Here is a 15,256-nt window from a genome sequence, read left to right as displayed (position 1 = left end):
ATCCCAGCGCTTAGTACAGTGCCTGCACATAGTACGTGCTTAACAAATACCATCATCATCATCATTATTATTATTATTATTATTATTATTATCATGGGTTCAGTGGAATGAAAGGGGTGGTCGATCACACGAAGGAAGTTAGTATGGGGAAGTGGAGCCAACAGGAGCGTACGAGCCAATTGGTGAGTTTGGATAGTGTCTGGCACACAGTAAGTGCTTAATAAATACCATTTAAAAAAAACAAAAGAGAACAGAGAAGCAGAGTGGCTCAATGGAAAGAGCCCGGGCTTTGGAGTCAGAGGTCATGGGTTCAAACCCCGGCTCCTCCAAGTGTCAGCTGTGTGACTTTAGGCAAGTCACTTCACTTCTCTGTGCCTCAGTTCCCTCATCTGTAAAATGGGGGTGAAGACTGTGAGCCCCTTGTGGGACAACCTGATCACCTTGTATCCTCCCCAGCGCTTAGAACAGTGCTTTGCACATAGTAAGCGCTTAACAAATGCCATTATTATTATTATTAACAGGGAGGTGGGAAGACAGCCAAAGGGGGCTGAGGGATCCAGAGCAGGATTTGTATTTTTATTTTTTTTTAGAATAGGGAACACATGGGTGAAGGAGCCACTTGAGAGCAAGCAATTGAAGATGGAGGCCAAGGAGGAAAGAAGAGTGGAGGCATGGAGTTTTTACAGGGTGAAGGAAGGTGAGGGAAGGAGTGGAAGAAATGTACTGAGGAGATGAACCAGAGCTGCGAGTTAGTGGACCTGAATCGAAGGAGCGATTCAGTGGAGCGAGGGGGTGGTTTGAGAAAGAAAATGGTATTGAGGCCCCGTGCCTCAACTGAGGGAGGAGAGGTTTAGCAGGGAGCACAGCCAAGGCATTGTGAGGAGCCATCTGGAGATCGGAGGCCTCTGAGGGGAGAGCACAGTTTCGCAGGGGTGGGGGATTGGTTTGGGGGCGAGGAGACGGGTTAGGACCTTCAGCCGACGTTTGGTATCCCTCAGTCAGTGAGGTTTTCCTCACGGTCGTTTGCGGAAATTGAGCGCCGAGTAAAGCTGTCTGAAACACTGACTCTAACCGAGTGTTAAACAGGGCCTGCAAGCCCCTGCAGAGGAGTGTCAGAAAGGTTAAAAAGCAGGTCCAGAAAATGGTTTTGTCCGAGGGAGGCGAGCACCCAGTTAAAAAAAAAAAAAAACTTGGACAGGCTTCACCTCTGTAAATTCAGAGGTAATGTTTCTCACTAGAGCAAATCTTTGGGATATTAAAAAAAAATTCTGTGGCTTTACTTTCAGCACCCACATATTTAAAATCACTCCAGCAATGCAGGGGTAATGCTTCTCACTATAGCTAATCTTTGGGTTGTTAAAAAAAAATTTCCATGGTTTTACTTTTAACACCAGGGTATTTTTAAATCACTCAGTCAAACACTGGTATTTATTGAGTGCTTACTGTGCGCAGAGCACTGTACTAAGTGCTTTGGGAAAGTACAGGGTGGCAGAGTGGGGAGATGGCTACAGGGAACTCTCAGACTCTGGAGGGGAGGCAGATAGAGGAAACGGGCAAGTATAGGAGTAGTTACGAAAGTACTATGAATCGGGTGAGTAATAAAAATAATAATAATAATGGCATTTATTAAGCGCTTACTATGTACAAAGCACTGTTCTAAGCGCTTGGGGGTGAGGGTGGCTGGGGAAGTAAAGGGCTTAGGGAAGGCCAGTTGGAGGAATGAGATTTTAGGAGGGTTTCGAAGATGGGGAGAGCGATGGGCTGTCGGATACAAGGTATTCGCGAGGTGCCGTGTGCTAAGCATTGGGGGAAATGGAATATAAGCAGATTGGACTGTGGGCTCTGAAGCTCGTTGCGGGCAGGGGATGCGCCTGTCCTACTGTTCATTCATTCAGTCCTATTTATTGAGCGCTTACTGTGTGCAGAACACTGTACTAAGCACTTGGAAAGTACAATTGGGCCACAAAATTTGGGCCAGGAGTCGGATGAGATATAGAAGAGATGAAGTTATGGAGAGTAGATTGGCATCTGATGAGCGGACTGTACAGGCTGGGTTGTAGTGTTGTTTAAATGAAAACAGTTGACCATTTTGTGTAGTTATTCCAGAGAACATCTGGGGAGCGGAATCCAGAGCCGCTCGCTCCTCTCCCCGCAAAGAGCCACCGGCCTGGCCCGAGCTGTGGTTTCACGGCAGTTAGACGATGGCTTCAGTCTCCTCGCTGGTCTTTCGGTCTCCAGTCTCGCTCCCCTGCCCGAGATGACGGCGATCATCGCCCCTGGCCACATCGCCTTCCTCAGCCCATCGCTCTCTTGTCCCCCAAAACCCCGTGTCCTTCCACAGACCCCATCACGTTCAGCTTCCACCCTCAGGCCCCAGCTTACCCCTCTGCTCCCTTCCCCGACTTTTCCCCAGTTGGCTCTGTTTGCTCATCCCAAGCCCACCTTCCAACTCCACCTTGCTCCCAAACTCTCCCACCCCCAGCCTCTCCCTCACTCTGTTCCCCTGACTTCCTAAAAGAGCACGGCCATTCCCCACATTCAAATCAATCAGTCACTGTACCAAGTCCTTAGGAGAGAACCACGCAACAGAATTAGTAGACACATTGCCTATCCATAACGAGCTCACATCCTAGAGGAAGCCCTCCTACAACCCCATCTTCTCCAAGCCTTCCCCAATTAACTCCCAGCACCCCAAGTCGTATAAACTGTAAACGGCAAATCCTTGCGGGCGAGGTTCAATTATCCCGACTCTATCGTACCGCGCTTAGTACAATGCTCCGCACGCCAAACGTGCATTAAATGCCAGTGATTGTTAAACTTCTTGGCTAGCATTTTCGTTCTTATTTTCATCCATCTTAACTTCTCTGTGCCTCAGTTACCTCATCTGTAAAACGGGGATTGAGACTGTGAGCCCTCTGTGGGACAGGGACTGTGTCCAACCCAATTTGCTTGTAGCCACCCCAGCCCTTAGTACAGTGCCTGGCACATAGCGCTTAACAAACACCATAATTATGATTATTATTACCCTTATATAATAATAATGATGGCATTTATTAAGCACTTTCTATGTGCAAAGCACCGTTCTAAGCGCTGGGGACATTACAAAGTGATCAGGTTGTCCCACGGGGGGCTCACAGTCTTAATCCTCATTTTACAGATGAGGGAACTGAGGCCCAGAGAAATGAAGTGACTTGCCCAAAGTCACACAGCCGACAAGTGGCGGAGCTGGGATGTTATATGTATGTTTATCCAACTGTACATCAGATTGGGCTTGCCTCTCCCAGAGCTAAAGAAGCCAGTCACGTCTTCCATAACAGTTTCAAAACCATCTTCAGAACCCACGGCTCCTTGGCCCGAATCCGTCTCGGCCATAAATGAGAATGGATCTTGTGTCCTTTGGCGAGGCCACTGAAATGAAAACTCTGGCTTGCTTTCTTTTCCCAGAACCAGCTTGCCCTCTCCGATGTTTTCGCGAAATGACTTCAGCATATGGAGCATCCTCCGGAAGTGCATTGGGATGGTGAGTACGCCAACCTCCCCGATCCAGGGGAGAAAAGCGCAGCTGTGGGGATGCGGGATTTCGCCGAGTTCACCGTGAACCATGGCCAGAACCATTGAAACGCTTTCAGCGACTCTCGGGTGTGGGAAAGGAAACCGGGTTTCCTGGGTCTCGAAATGGGAAAGAGGAAACTTCCAAGGTGAGGGATAGTAAGAATACTGACCATAATAATAATAACCGTGGTCTTTGTTAAGCGCTTACTATGTTCCAGGCACTGGGGTAGATACAGACTGATCAGGCTGGACACGATCCCCTGTGCCACATAGGGCTCACGTTCTTACTCCCCATTTGACAGATGAGGGAACTGAAGCCCAGAGAAGCGAAGTGACTTTCCCAAGGTCACAAGGCAGACAAGCGGTGGAGCCGGGGTTAGAACCCAGGTCTCAGGCCCGTGCTGAAGATAGGTTGGATTATGACGATGTTGGGGTGAATGCAGAGAGCTGATTTTCCTCTCTAACTTCCGTCCGTGTCAATATTCCAAATTAAGCTTCGGCATTGGAGATTTCCTTTGTCCAGTAGATAACAATAAATGAAGCGAGCGATAGAGCCAGGAGATTTTAGCAGGCTGATCTTCAGTCGTTCTCGTTCGTCTCTCGGAACCGGCGTCTGAATCCCTGGACAGAACTGACTCACCAGTCCGTCAGCCTGTTTGGGGATTCACTTCCACTCCTCCCTTCCCTTATCTCAGTCTCTTGTAGAATCTCGTGTGAATGGGTCACGCGCGCTGCTCCGAATGGTCTCTACCCACATGAGCGAGCAAAGTCTTTAAAAACTTGAGCTCTCAGCCGCCCGAAAGCCCTTCCAGAATGTCCCTGTTGTAACTGAATTGTTTCTTTGTTCGAAAGAAGCAGCCTGGCCTAGTGGATGGAGCTCGGGCGGAGTCAGAAGGTCATGGGTTCTGATCCCAGCTCCACCACTCGTCTGCTTGTCTGTGACCTCGGGTGGGTCACTTCAGTTCTCTGGGCCTCGGTTGCCTCATCTACAAAATGTGAGCCCCACCCGGGTGCCCATCCCCATCTGCTCGTATCCAATCCCGGGATTCGGGACGGTGCCTGCACGTAGTAAGCGCTTAGCTGCCATTTGTCTGCTGCATAGGGTTAGGGCACGGGCCTGGGAGTCACAAGGTTTGCTGCCATTTGTTTGCTGCATAGGGACAGCTGTATATATGTATATATGTTTGTACATATTTATTACTCTATTTATTTTACTTGTACATATCTATTCTATTTATTTTGTTAGTATGTTCGGTTTTGTTCTCTGTCTTCCCCCTTTTAGACTGTGAGCCCACTGTTGGGTAGGGACTGTCTCTATATGTTGCCAACTTGTACTTCCCAAGTGCTTAGCACAGTGCTCTGCACACAGTAAGCGCTCAAGAAATACGATTGATTGATTGACAGGGCACGGGCCTGGGAGTCAGAAGGTTTGCTGCCATTTGTCTGCTGCATGGGGATAGGGCACGGGCCTGGGAGTCACAGGGTTTGCTGCCATTTGATTGCTGCATAGGGACAGCTGTATATATGTATATATGTTTGTATATACTTATTACTCTATTTATTTATTTATTTTACTTGTACATGTCTATTCTATTTATTTTATTTTGTTAGTATGTTCGGTTTTGTTCTGTGTCTCCCCCTTTTAGACTGTGAGCCCACTGTTGGGTAGGGACTGTCTCTATATGTTGCCAACTTGTACTTCCCAAGCGCTTAGCACAGTGCTCTGCACACAGTAAGCGCTCAAGAAATACGATTGATTGATTGACAGGGCACGGGCCTGGGAGTCAGGAGGTTTTCTGCCGTTTGTCTGCTGCATGGGGATAGGGCACGGGCCTGGGAGTCACAAGGTTTGCTGCCATTTGTCTGCTGCATAGGGACAGCTGTATATATGTATATATGTTTGTATATACTTATTACTCTATTTATTTATTTTACTTGTACATGTCTATTCTATTTGTTTTATTTTGTTAGTATGGTTGGTTTTGTTCTCTGTCTCCCCCTTTTAGACTGTGAGCCCACTGTTGCGTGGGGACTGTCTCTATATGTTGCCAACTTGTACTTCCCAAGCTCTTAGTACAGTGCTGTGCACACAGTAAGTGCTCAATAAATATGATTGATTGATTGATTGACAGGGCACAGGCCTGGGAGTCAGAAGGTTTGCTGCCGTTTGTCTGCTGCATGGGGATAGGGCACGGGCCTGGGAGTCACAAGGTATGCTGCCATTTGCTGCATAGGGACAGCTGTATATATGTATATATGTTTGTATATACTTATTACTCCATTTATTTATTTATTTATTTTACTTGTACATATCTATTCTATTTATTTTATTTTGTTAGTATGTTTGGTTTTGTTCTCTGTCTCCCCCTTTTAGACTGTGAGCCCACTGTTGGGTAGGGACTGTCTCTATATGTTGCCAACTTGTACTTCCCAAGCGCTTAGTACAGTGCTCTGCACACAGTAAGCACTCAGTAAATACAATTGATTGATTGATTGATTGACAGGGCACGGGCCTGGGAGTCAGAAGGTTTGCTGCCGTTTGTCTGCTGCATGGGGATAGGGCATGGGCCTGGGAGTCACAAGGTTTGCTGCCATTTGTCTGCTGCATAGAGACAGCTGTATATATGTATATATGTTTGTATATACTTATTACTCTGTTTATTTATTTATTTTGCTTGTACATGTCTATTCTATTTATTTTATTTTGTTAGTATGTTTGGTTTTGTTCTCTGTGTTCCCCCTTTTAGACTGTGAGCCCACTGTTGGGTAGGGACTGTCTCTATATGTTGCCAACTTGTACTTCCCAAGCGCTTAGTACAGTGCTCTGCACACAGTAAGCGCTCAATAAATACGATTGATTGATTGACAGGGCACAGGCCTGGGAGTCAGAAGGTTTGCTGCCGTTTGTCTGCTGCATGGGGATAGGGCACGGGCCTGGGAGTCACAAGGTTTGCTGCCATTTGTCTGCTGCATAGGGACAGCTGTATATGTGTATATATGTTTGTATATACTTATTACTCCATTTATTTATTTATTTTACTTGTACATATCTATTCTATTTATTTTATTTCGTTAGTATGTTTGGTTTTGTTCTCTGTCTCCCCCTTTTAGACTGTGAGCCCACTGTTGGGTAGGGACTGTCTCTATATGTTGCCAACTTGTACTTCCCAAGCGCTTAGTACAGTGCTGTGCACACAGTAAGCGCTCAATAAATACGATTGATTGATTGATTGATTGACAGGGCACAGGCCTGGGAGTCAGAAGGTTTGCTGCCATTTGTCTGCTGCATGGGGTTAGGGCACGGGCCTGGGAGTCACAAGGTTTGCTGCCATTTGTCTGCTGCATGGGGATAGGGCACAGGCCTGAGAGTCACTAGGTTTGCTGCCATTTGTCTGCTGCATAGGGACAGCTGTATATATGTATATATGTTTCTACATATTTATTACTCTATTTATTTTACTTGTACATATCCATTCTATTTATTTTATTTTGTTAGTATGTTTGGTTTTGTTCTCTGTCTCCCCCTTTTAGACTGTGAGCCCACTGTTGCGTGGGGACTGTCTCTATATGTTGCCAACTTGTACTTCCCAAGCGCTTAGTACAGTGCTCTGCACACAGTAAGCGCTCAATAAATACGATTGATTGATTGATTGATTGATTGACAGGGCACGGGCCTGGGAGTCAGAAGGTTTGCTGCCATTTGTCTGCTGCATGGGGTTAGGGCCCGGGCCTGGGAGTCACAAGGTTTGCTGCCATTTGTCTGCTGCATAGAGACAGCTGTATATATGTATATATGTTTGTATATACTTGTTACTCTATTTATTTATTTATTTATTTTACTTGTACATATATATTCTATTTATTTTATTTTGTTAGTATGTTCGGTTTTGTTCTCTGTGTTCCCCCTTTTAGACTGTGAGCCCACTGTTGGGTAGGGACTGTCTCTATATGTTGCCAACTTGTACTTCCCAAGCGCTTAGTACAGTGCTCTGCACACAGTAAGCGCTCAATAAATACGATTGATTGATTGATTGATTGACAGGGCACGGGCCTGGGAGTCAGAAGATTTGCTGCCATTTGTCTGCTGCATGGGGTTAGGGCATGGGCCAGGGAGTCACAAGATTTGCTGCCATTTGTCTGCTGCGTAGGGACAGGTGTATATGTGTATATATGTTTGTACATATTTATTACTCGATTTATTTATTTATTTATTTTAATTTTACATATCCATTCTATATATTTTATTTTGTTAGTGTGTTTGGCTTTGTTCTCTGTCTCCCCCTTTTAGACTGTGAGCCCACTGTTGGGTGGGGACTGTCTATATGTTGCCAACTTGTACTTCCCAAGTGCTTAGCACAGTGCTCTGCACACAGTAAGCGCTCAATAAATACGATTGATTGATTTATTGATTGATTGACAGGGCACGGGCCTGGGAGTCAGAAGGTTTGCTGCCATTTGTCTGCTGCATAGGGACAGCTGTATATATGTATATATGTTTGTATATACTTATTACTCTATTTATTTTACTTGTACATATCTATTCTATTTATTTTATTTTGTTAGTGTGTTTGGTTTTGTTCTCTGTCTCCCCCTTTTAGACTGTGAGCCCACTGTTGGGTACGGACTGTCTCTATATGTTGCCAACTTGTACTTCCCAAGCGCTTAGCACAGTGCTCTGCACACAGTAAGCACTCAATAAATACGATTGATTGATTGATTAACAAATACCATAATTATTAAAATGTTAGCCCGGACCCTCAGCCAGACTTCCATCTCCCTGTGAGATGCCCCCTGGCTCATCCCGCGGCTGTAAGGTTCTCGTCTCAGACCCCGCCGCCACAGTCTTCCCCCAGCCACCGTTCGACGAAGGGAGCCCAACCTCTCTCTGCCACTTGGAACCCGATGTGGCTCGCGGAGACTCAAAAGTGATGATGATGATGGCCAACCTCTGACTTGGAGCAATTCACTGCCCCTCTTTGGACCTCAGTTCCTCCAATCTGTAACGCCTGCTCCTCTCACTTCTTTCCGTGGATGTGGGAAGACTATAAACGCTCTCGGCAAAATATAATCTTAAAAATCCTCTGAGGCGGAGTTAAGAACAGAGGACAGAGTCCATTTAAAGGCATATTTTCATTAGTATATTCTTGCGTTTTTCGGTCCTAAGGGGAGAATGGTGTCTGATCTTTTTTGAATACCACAAGTCTTCCTTTCTAACCTTTTCCGAGGCCAGTTGTGTAGCGTTGGGAGAAAGCAAGGCTCACCTTGTCTGAAGTAGAAGCCGCTCTAAATTTAAAGGAATCAGATGTTAGTCATATTGTGTGTCTGGACACTCTAGGTGGCAGAAATCAATTTACCTCCTGAGTCTTTAATGGTTTTTTGTCACCCTGGTTTTGGTAACTTTGAAACAGCATGCTCGCAATGATGATGATGGTAATAGTGGTATTTGTTAAGCAGTTACTATGGGCCAAGCGCTTAGGACTGAAACAAAATAATCAGGTCGGACACAGGGCTCACAGTGTAAGGGAGAGGGAGAATTGGTATTTCATTCCCCTTTCAGAGATGAGTAAACTGAGGCACCGAGATTGTGACTTGCCCCAGGTCGTGTGAAGATGCACCGGAGTAGGAGGGGCTTCCTTGAGAAACCATCTTCACACGACCTGGGGCAAGTCACAATCTCGGTGCCTCAGTTTCCTCATCTTTGAAAGGGGAATGAAATGCCAGTTCGCCCTCTCCCTTACACTGGTCACCCGCAGGTCATCTCTGCATTGTCATCTTATCCCGACTGCCGTTTCCGTGCTGTAGAAGCCCTTGGGAACACAAAAAAGAAGAAAAAGACTTAATTCTGCCTGCCAAATCATTCCTGCCTAATGGGAGAAACAAGTAGACAGGCAGAAGAGCAGTATGCACCGGCAGAAATGATAAAAAATAAAATTAGGCAAAGAAATACTGGACCGAAACAAGTGGTAAGATGTGGGGTGACGTGAAGCCCCTTCCCTCTCCTCTCTTTCTCCTCCTTCCCCTTTTTCTATCCCTCCACCCTCCCCCTCTTCTTCCCTTTCTATTCCCCGACTCCTAAGAGCTGAGACCTAGGAGATATGGGGAGGAACGGGCCCGGGGGTCATGTGAAAGAGGGTTAAAGCCTGCAACCTGAGCATGCCTGGGCCCTGCAGAAGACAAGATAGGGAGCAGGAGAGGCGGTGAGTGAGGCAGACACAGGCGGCAGAGAGCCTAGAAGTGGACGGTCAGGAGCTCTTGGTGTGAAGAGGGGTGGGCTGCTCCTGCAGGGCTCGGAGGGAGAAGGGAGACGCAAGTGGAGCGGCGTTCCGGAAAGATGACGCGGGCGGCAGGGCTGAGTGACGAGGAGTCGGGAATGACACCAAGGCCCCGGGCCTGGGTCCCGGGGAGGCTGGTGGTGGGATCCCCCGAGGTGGGGAGGCTCCCCAAAGGGGCAAGGGAGAAGTTCAGCTGAAACTAGAACCCGAGTAGCCAGGCTTCCAGTCCCAGGCGCTTCCCGTAGGCCACACTGCTTCTCCACCATTTGGCGCACACCCCCTTCTTGCCTTAAAAATCACCCGTCCCAGTTCCCAGCCCGGGAGGGGGTGGCGGTGGAGGCGGTGCTAGGGAGGGAATTGTAACAAATGCATTCCTAATTTATTCAGATTAATGTCTGTCTCCCCCTCTAAACCATAAGGTTGTTATGGGCCGGGGACTAATTCTGTTGGATCGTACTCTCCCAAGCACTAAGTAATAATAATAATGGTGGCATTCATTAAGCGCTTACTATGTGCAAAGCACCGTTCTAAGCTCTGGGGAGGTTACAGGGTGATCAGGTTGTCCCACGGGGGGCTCACAGTCCTAATCCCCATTTTACAGATGAGGTAACTGAGGCCTAGAGAAGTGAAGTGACTTGCCCAAAGTCACACAGCTGCCAGTTGGCGGAGCCGGGATTTGAACCCACGACCTCTGACTCCAAAGCCCAGGATTTTTCCACTGAGCCACGCTGCTTCTCCTTAGGACAGTGCTCTGCACTTAGTGAACGCTTACTAAACGCCACTGATTGATAGATTGAGTGGTTGATGGTGCCTTAGGAACCGGCCCCCTGAGAGCCACCATTAATGGGCATCGTTGCCCCAACAGCCTGGTTGTGTTGGACGGGCCACTCGGGGCTGAAGTAGTCCAGAATGGGCCGCGGTCAGCCGGCCTGCACCCTAGCCTTCGTCACCCGGGTCCTCAGAAAGAGCAGGGCAGCAGATGGGGAAGCCCAGTTTTCAGTGCCGGTTTCCTCGGCACCAGGGAAGCCGAATCCGGGCCGACCCTCGAAGGGATTTCCTCTTCAAAACTCATTTTCGCACCCGGAAGTGCACGATTCCAGCCTGTCTTTGCAAGTTGGCTAGCCTGTGACTTTCCAAGGCTTGTTTATTACTTACCCGTCAGAACTCACCTCACTGGTGAATTGGATGCCTCTCCTCGTGGGAGTTTTCTCTTTTTTTTTTTCCTCAGTTTATCAGGTGGCAGAGAACAATGAGTCTTTCTCCAGTTTCATTACTGGCGGTTCTTCTGTGGCATGGATCAGTTTAAACCTTGACCTCTGGCTGGGTCAGGAGTCGAGGATGGTTGACATGAATATTTAATCCTACTGACTGAATGAAACGCTCTATGATGAGACCCCCTCCTGGCTAATGTTTCTTCCTGGAAACCTGACCGTCGTTGAACACAATCATTTAACTTCCCTGGGCTTCAGGTTTCTTCTCTTCCGTAAAATGGGGATGAACTACCTGTCCTCCTTGACTCCCACCACCCTCCTCTCCCTCTTCGGTATTTCGTGTGGGTCCCACCGACTTTTCTTTATCCTAGCGCTTAGGTGCAGCGCTTAGCACAAATTCGGAGCTTAACAAATATCGCAGTTGTGGTTATTATCATTTTTAACTCTTGGACTGCTTGGGGTGGGTGGAGTCCCCAAAATTAGAGTCGTGTTGGCCCGTCCACCCGGGAAATTGAATCGAGGCTTTTTCCCGAATCGCCCGAAGATTGGGTCGTCTTCCAGGCCGGATCGGATAGGGTCAGTAGCCCTGGAGGGGTCGTCGTTTGTCGGAGGGTTCCCCTTCATATTTCCAGGGAAGCCTAGACTGGCTCTAAAAATTCCCAGCCGATTGAGAAACCCATCCAAGAAGTCAGAATATTGCAGATGGATCATGAGGGAAGGAGGTTGCTTATAGGTGAACACATGACTACTTTAGTCTCATAATCAATCAATCAGTGGTATTTATCGAATGCTTGTTAAGCTCTTATTGAGCACCGAATTAAGCGTACGGTAGAACAGAGTCGATAGACACATTCCCTACCCTGAACGAGCTTACGGTCTAGAGGGGGAGGCAGACATTAATATAAACTACAAATTCGTACATGAGTGCCGTGGGGCGGCTATCAGCTGCTTGAAGGGAACAGAGCCGAGCGCGTAAGTGTCGCGGAGCGGAGGAGGAGCAGGGGAAAAGAGAGCGCAGTCAGGGAAGGCTTCTTGGAGGAGATGTGATTTTTGAATAATGCTTCGAAGATGGGGAGAGTGGTGATCTGGCAGACATAACTGGGGACGGGATTCCAGATCCGAAGGAGGACGTGGCCAAGGGATCGTAACGGGGTGAAACCTCCTTTTACGTCCCGCTGGTGGGTCCTGAGGCTTCTGCCGTTTTTCCGTCGGGGCAGACTGAGTTTTAAGGATGCAGGATTTCAGTCTAGGTTCCCTGCCCGAGCCAAACCCTGGGTTTTCTAAATTGACGAAGAACCCGGTCTGGGCGTTTCCATGCTCTGTGACCCTGGGCGAGCCACTCAACTTCTCTGGGCCTCAGTTTCCTCATCGTTACGGTGGGGATGAAATCTTACTCCTTCCAACTTAGACTTCGAGCCCGCTGTGGGACAGGGACTGGGCCCAACCCGTATCCATCTACCTCAGTGTTGGGCACATAGAAAGCTCTAAACGGGGTGGGGGGTTTGGTGAGCAGAGCACCTCGGAGGAGAAGGAGGGATCAGTCTGCCCCAAGTCAGAGGAAACACCCCCTGCTCCCAGGACCTCCCCCGAGTTTCCACTGGGATGATTTTCCACCGTGCGTTTCGCTCTCATCCAAACTAGGAGCTGTCCAAGATCACCATGCCCGTCATCTTCAACGAGCCCCTGAGCTTCCTGCAGCGGCTCACCGAGTACATGGAGCACACGTACCTCATCCACCAGGCCAGCGGCTTCTCCGACACCGTGGAAAGGATGCAGGTACTGCCGGCCTCTCCCCCGGGCCTCCTCCCCTTCCTCCGGACGGAACCGGGCCCACCCACAGCTTCGAAGCCGTTTGCAGGAGGCTCCTGGGGTCTCCTCCCATTGCGGGGAGGGAAGGGGGGTGGTCTGGGGATCCAGTCCAGATCAGTGTCCCCAGGGAGACTGTGGTCCCACAAGGGAATCGGCAAACCCCGTTGCCTCCGCTCTCCCTTCCTGTCGCGTCTCCGTGGGACGTGCGTCGTCCTGGGGACTCGTCACCAAAGGGCGTTCTCTGAAGAGAACGCCACCGAGAGCCCAGTTCGGCTACCTCGACGAGGGCCCGGCTCATTGAAATCCCCCGAAATCTCTAGTTTCTCCCTTTCCGACCCACTGGGGCCTTTCCCCAGACCAGACCTGCCGGCGCCGAGCCGCGTTGACACATCCATTCCCTCCATCCATCCATCCCCATCCATTCTCGAGTGCAGTCGTGCAGGCCGCAGCGGAGAGGAGGTGGGAAGGTGGGGTAATCCACACATCTCCGGCCCGCCACCCCGCTCCTTCCTCTCCCTGGAAATTGAATTCTACAGAGTACAGGTGTCCTTAACCTGGAAGAACTCAGAGGGGCCGCCGGATTCACCCCAAACCATTTTCACAGCGATTTTTCCCCGAAGGCCTTGAAGCGGTTATCCAAAGAAAGCCAGCCCCTAAGGAAATGAGTTGGATTCCGAATCCGTTTGAATTGGCCCTCTTCTCTTTGACCTCGAGCAGGGGTTATTGGGCTACCTTGCCCCTCCAAACCCTAGCAAAATGACCCTCTAAGCTGAATGGATCTTTTCCCCTGGAATGAAAGTCCATTTTGTTCCAGCAAAGCGCACAATTGGCCTCTTCCTGGCCCGTTAACCAAATTTGTCCCGTTTTCCCGGAGAAGCGTTAGAACCAAGGGTACTGAAGAAATTCAAAATAACTTTGAAAGAAAGTGTCTTTGACTCCATTTCAGTGCTTTGATTTTTATTTTGAAAGCGGGGGCAGTGGGTTTTTGTTTTAAAGAGGTGACGTATTTAATCTTGTGTGAATATTCTGTCCCCAGTGTGTGGCCACCTTTGCTGTGTCTGCCGTGGCTTCTCAGTGGGAGCGAACAGGAAAACCATTCAACCCTCTGCTGGGAGAGACATACGAATTAATTCGGTAATATTTCCTCTCTCCGTAATCTATTTTGTTACCTATCTCGTCCTGTAGACTTTAAATTTCTCCGAGACAAGGATCGTGTCTACCAACTCGATTATACTGTACTTTTCCAAGCGCTTGGTACAGTGCTGTGCACATAGTAGGCATAGTAGAATTGATAATAATAATAATGGTGGTATTTGTTAAGCGCTTACTATGTGCCAAGCACTGTTCTAAGCACTGGGGTAGAAACATGGTAATCAGGTTGTCCCACGTGGGGCTCATAGTCGTATTCCCCATTTTACAGATGAAATAACCGAGGCACAGAGAAGTTGTGACTTGTCCAAAGTCACGCAGCTGACTAGTGGCGGAGTCAGGATTAGAACCCACGACCTCTGACTCTTAAACCTGTGCCCTTTCCACTAAGCCACGCTGCTTCTGGCTGCGCTTGAGATGGGGTGGGCCCAGTCCGGAGGGTCTCTTAGGCCTTTTGAGATGCGGCTTGCAGATTGTCCACTTCGTATCCTACTTATTCCCCGTTCTTCTGGCCTTCTTCTCAAGGGTATCTGGTTTCCTGGGATTTTTCACACAGTTTTCTTGGACCCAAATTTTGCCTTTATCCAAAAGGAATAATTTTGAGGTTTCCCAATTTTCTCCTACCCAGCAAAAGGACCTCCTTTTCGGTGGGCCTTACGACAGCATCAGAATTAATAAAAGAATGCATTTTGCCGGCGTTCTGAGTTCCCAAGGGAGGAACGGGTTCTCCGGGTATAAGCCAAAAGAGGATTCATTCATTCAGTCGTATTTATTGAGTGCTAACTGTGTGCAGAGCACTGTACTAAGCGCTTTGGATCCAAACCGATCGTTGCTTATCGTGGCATTTGTCTTGGACCTCCTCTGCCAGGTTTAGGGAGGCTTGGCAAACCACCAGAGTGCCCTAGAACTTTTTTTTTTTTTACCAATTTAAAACAAAAAGTCCAGCTGATTAAGTGAAAAGAGTGGGCGTCTGGATGAGTATATTGGCATTGAGTGTTTCTTCACACCTACCAGCACTGTTAGGTGATTGTTTTCCAAGCCCCTGAGGGTCATGTTTTATCTGCTTTCCCTCCTTTCCCCTAATCCCAGCCTGTCTCCCAGGCCCTCCTCCAGAGTTTAGACCCTGGGACCCCTGGAAGGAAGTATCCATTTTGACAGGATGTATGTGAATCGATTTAGCCGTAAGCCCAAACGATAGCACGAATGGTAACACGGTCTGATTTTGGTTACCCTGATTTTATCCTGTTGGGCCCGAGTGGCCGA

The 15,256-nt window shown here is 48.4% G+C and overlaps 1 protein-coding gene across 3 annotated transcripts in view; it reads left to right on the top strand.

The window, feature by feature from the left end:
- Positions 1–15,256, top strand: part of OSBPL1A (oxysterol binding protein like 1A) — a 176,240-nt gene that overhangs the window by 138,870 nt on the left and 22,114 nt on the right. For all 3 annotated transcript variants that reach the window (XM_038766495.1, XM_038766494.1, XM_038766496.1), the window contains 3 exons: positions 3,445–3,520; positions 12,677–12,811; positions 13,881–13,978. In XM_038766495.1, the coding sequence (XP_038622423.1) occupies positions 3,445–3,520; positions 12,677–12,811; positions 13,881–13,978 (309 nt within the window). The remainder of the gene's footprint in view (positions 1–3,444; positions 3,521–12,676; positions 12,812–13,880; positions 13,979–15,256) is intronic.

This window comes from Tachyglossus aculeatus, chromosome 25 (genome assembly GCF_015852505.1).
Source record: "Tachyglossus aculeatus isolate mTacAcu1 chromosome 25, mTacAcu1.pri, whole genome shotgun sequence".
Lineage (NCBI taxonomy): Eukaryota > Metazoa > Chordata > Mammalia > Monotremata > Tachyglossidae > Tachyglossus > Tachyglossus aculeatus.
Note: the sequence above shows the minus strand (reverse complement) of the source record. Positions and strands in the feature narration are given on the sequence as shown.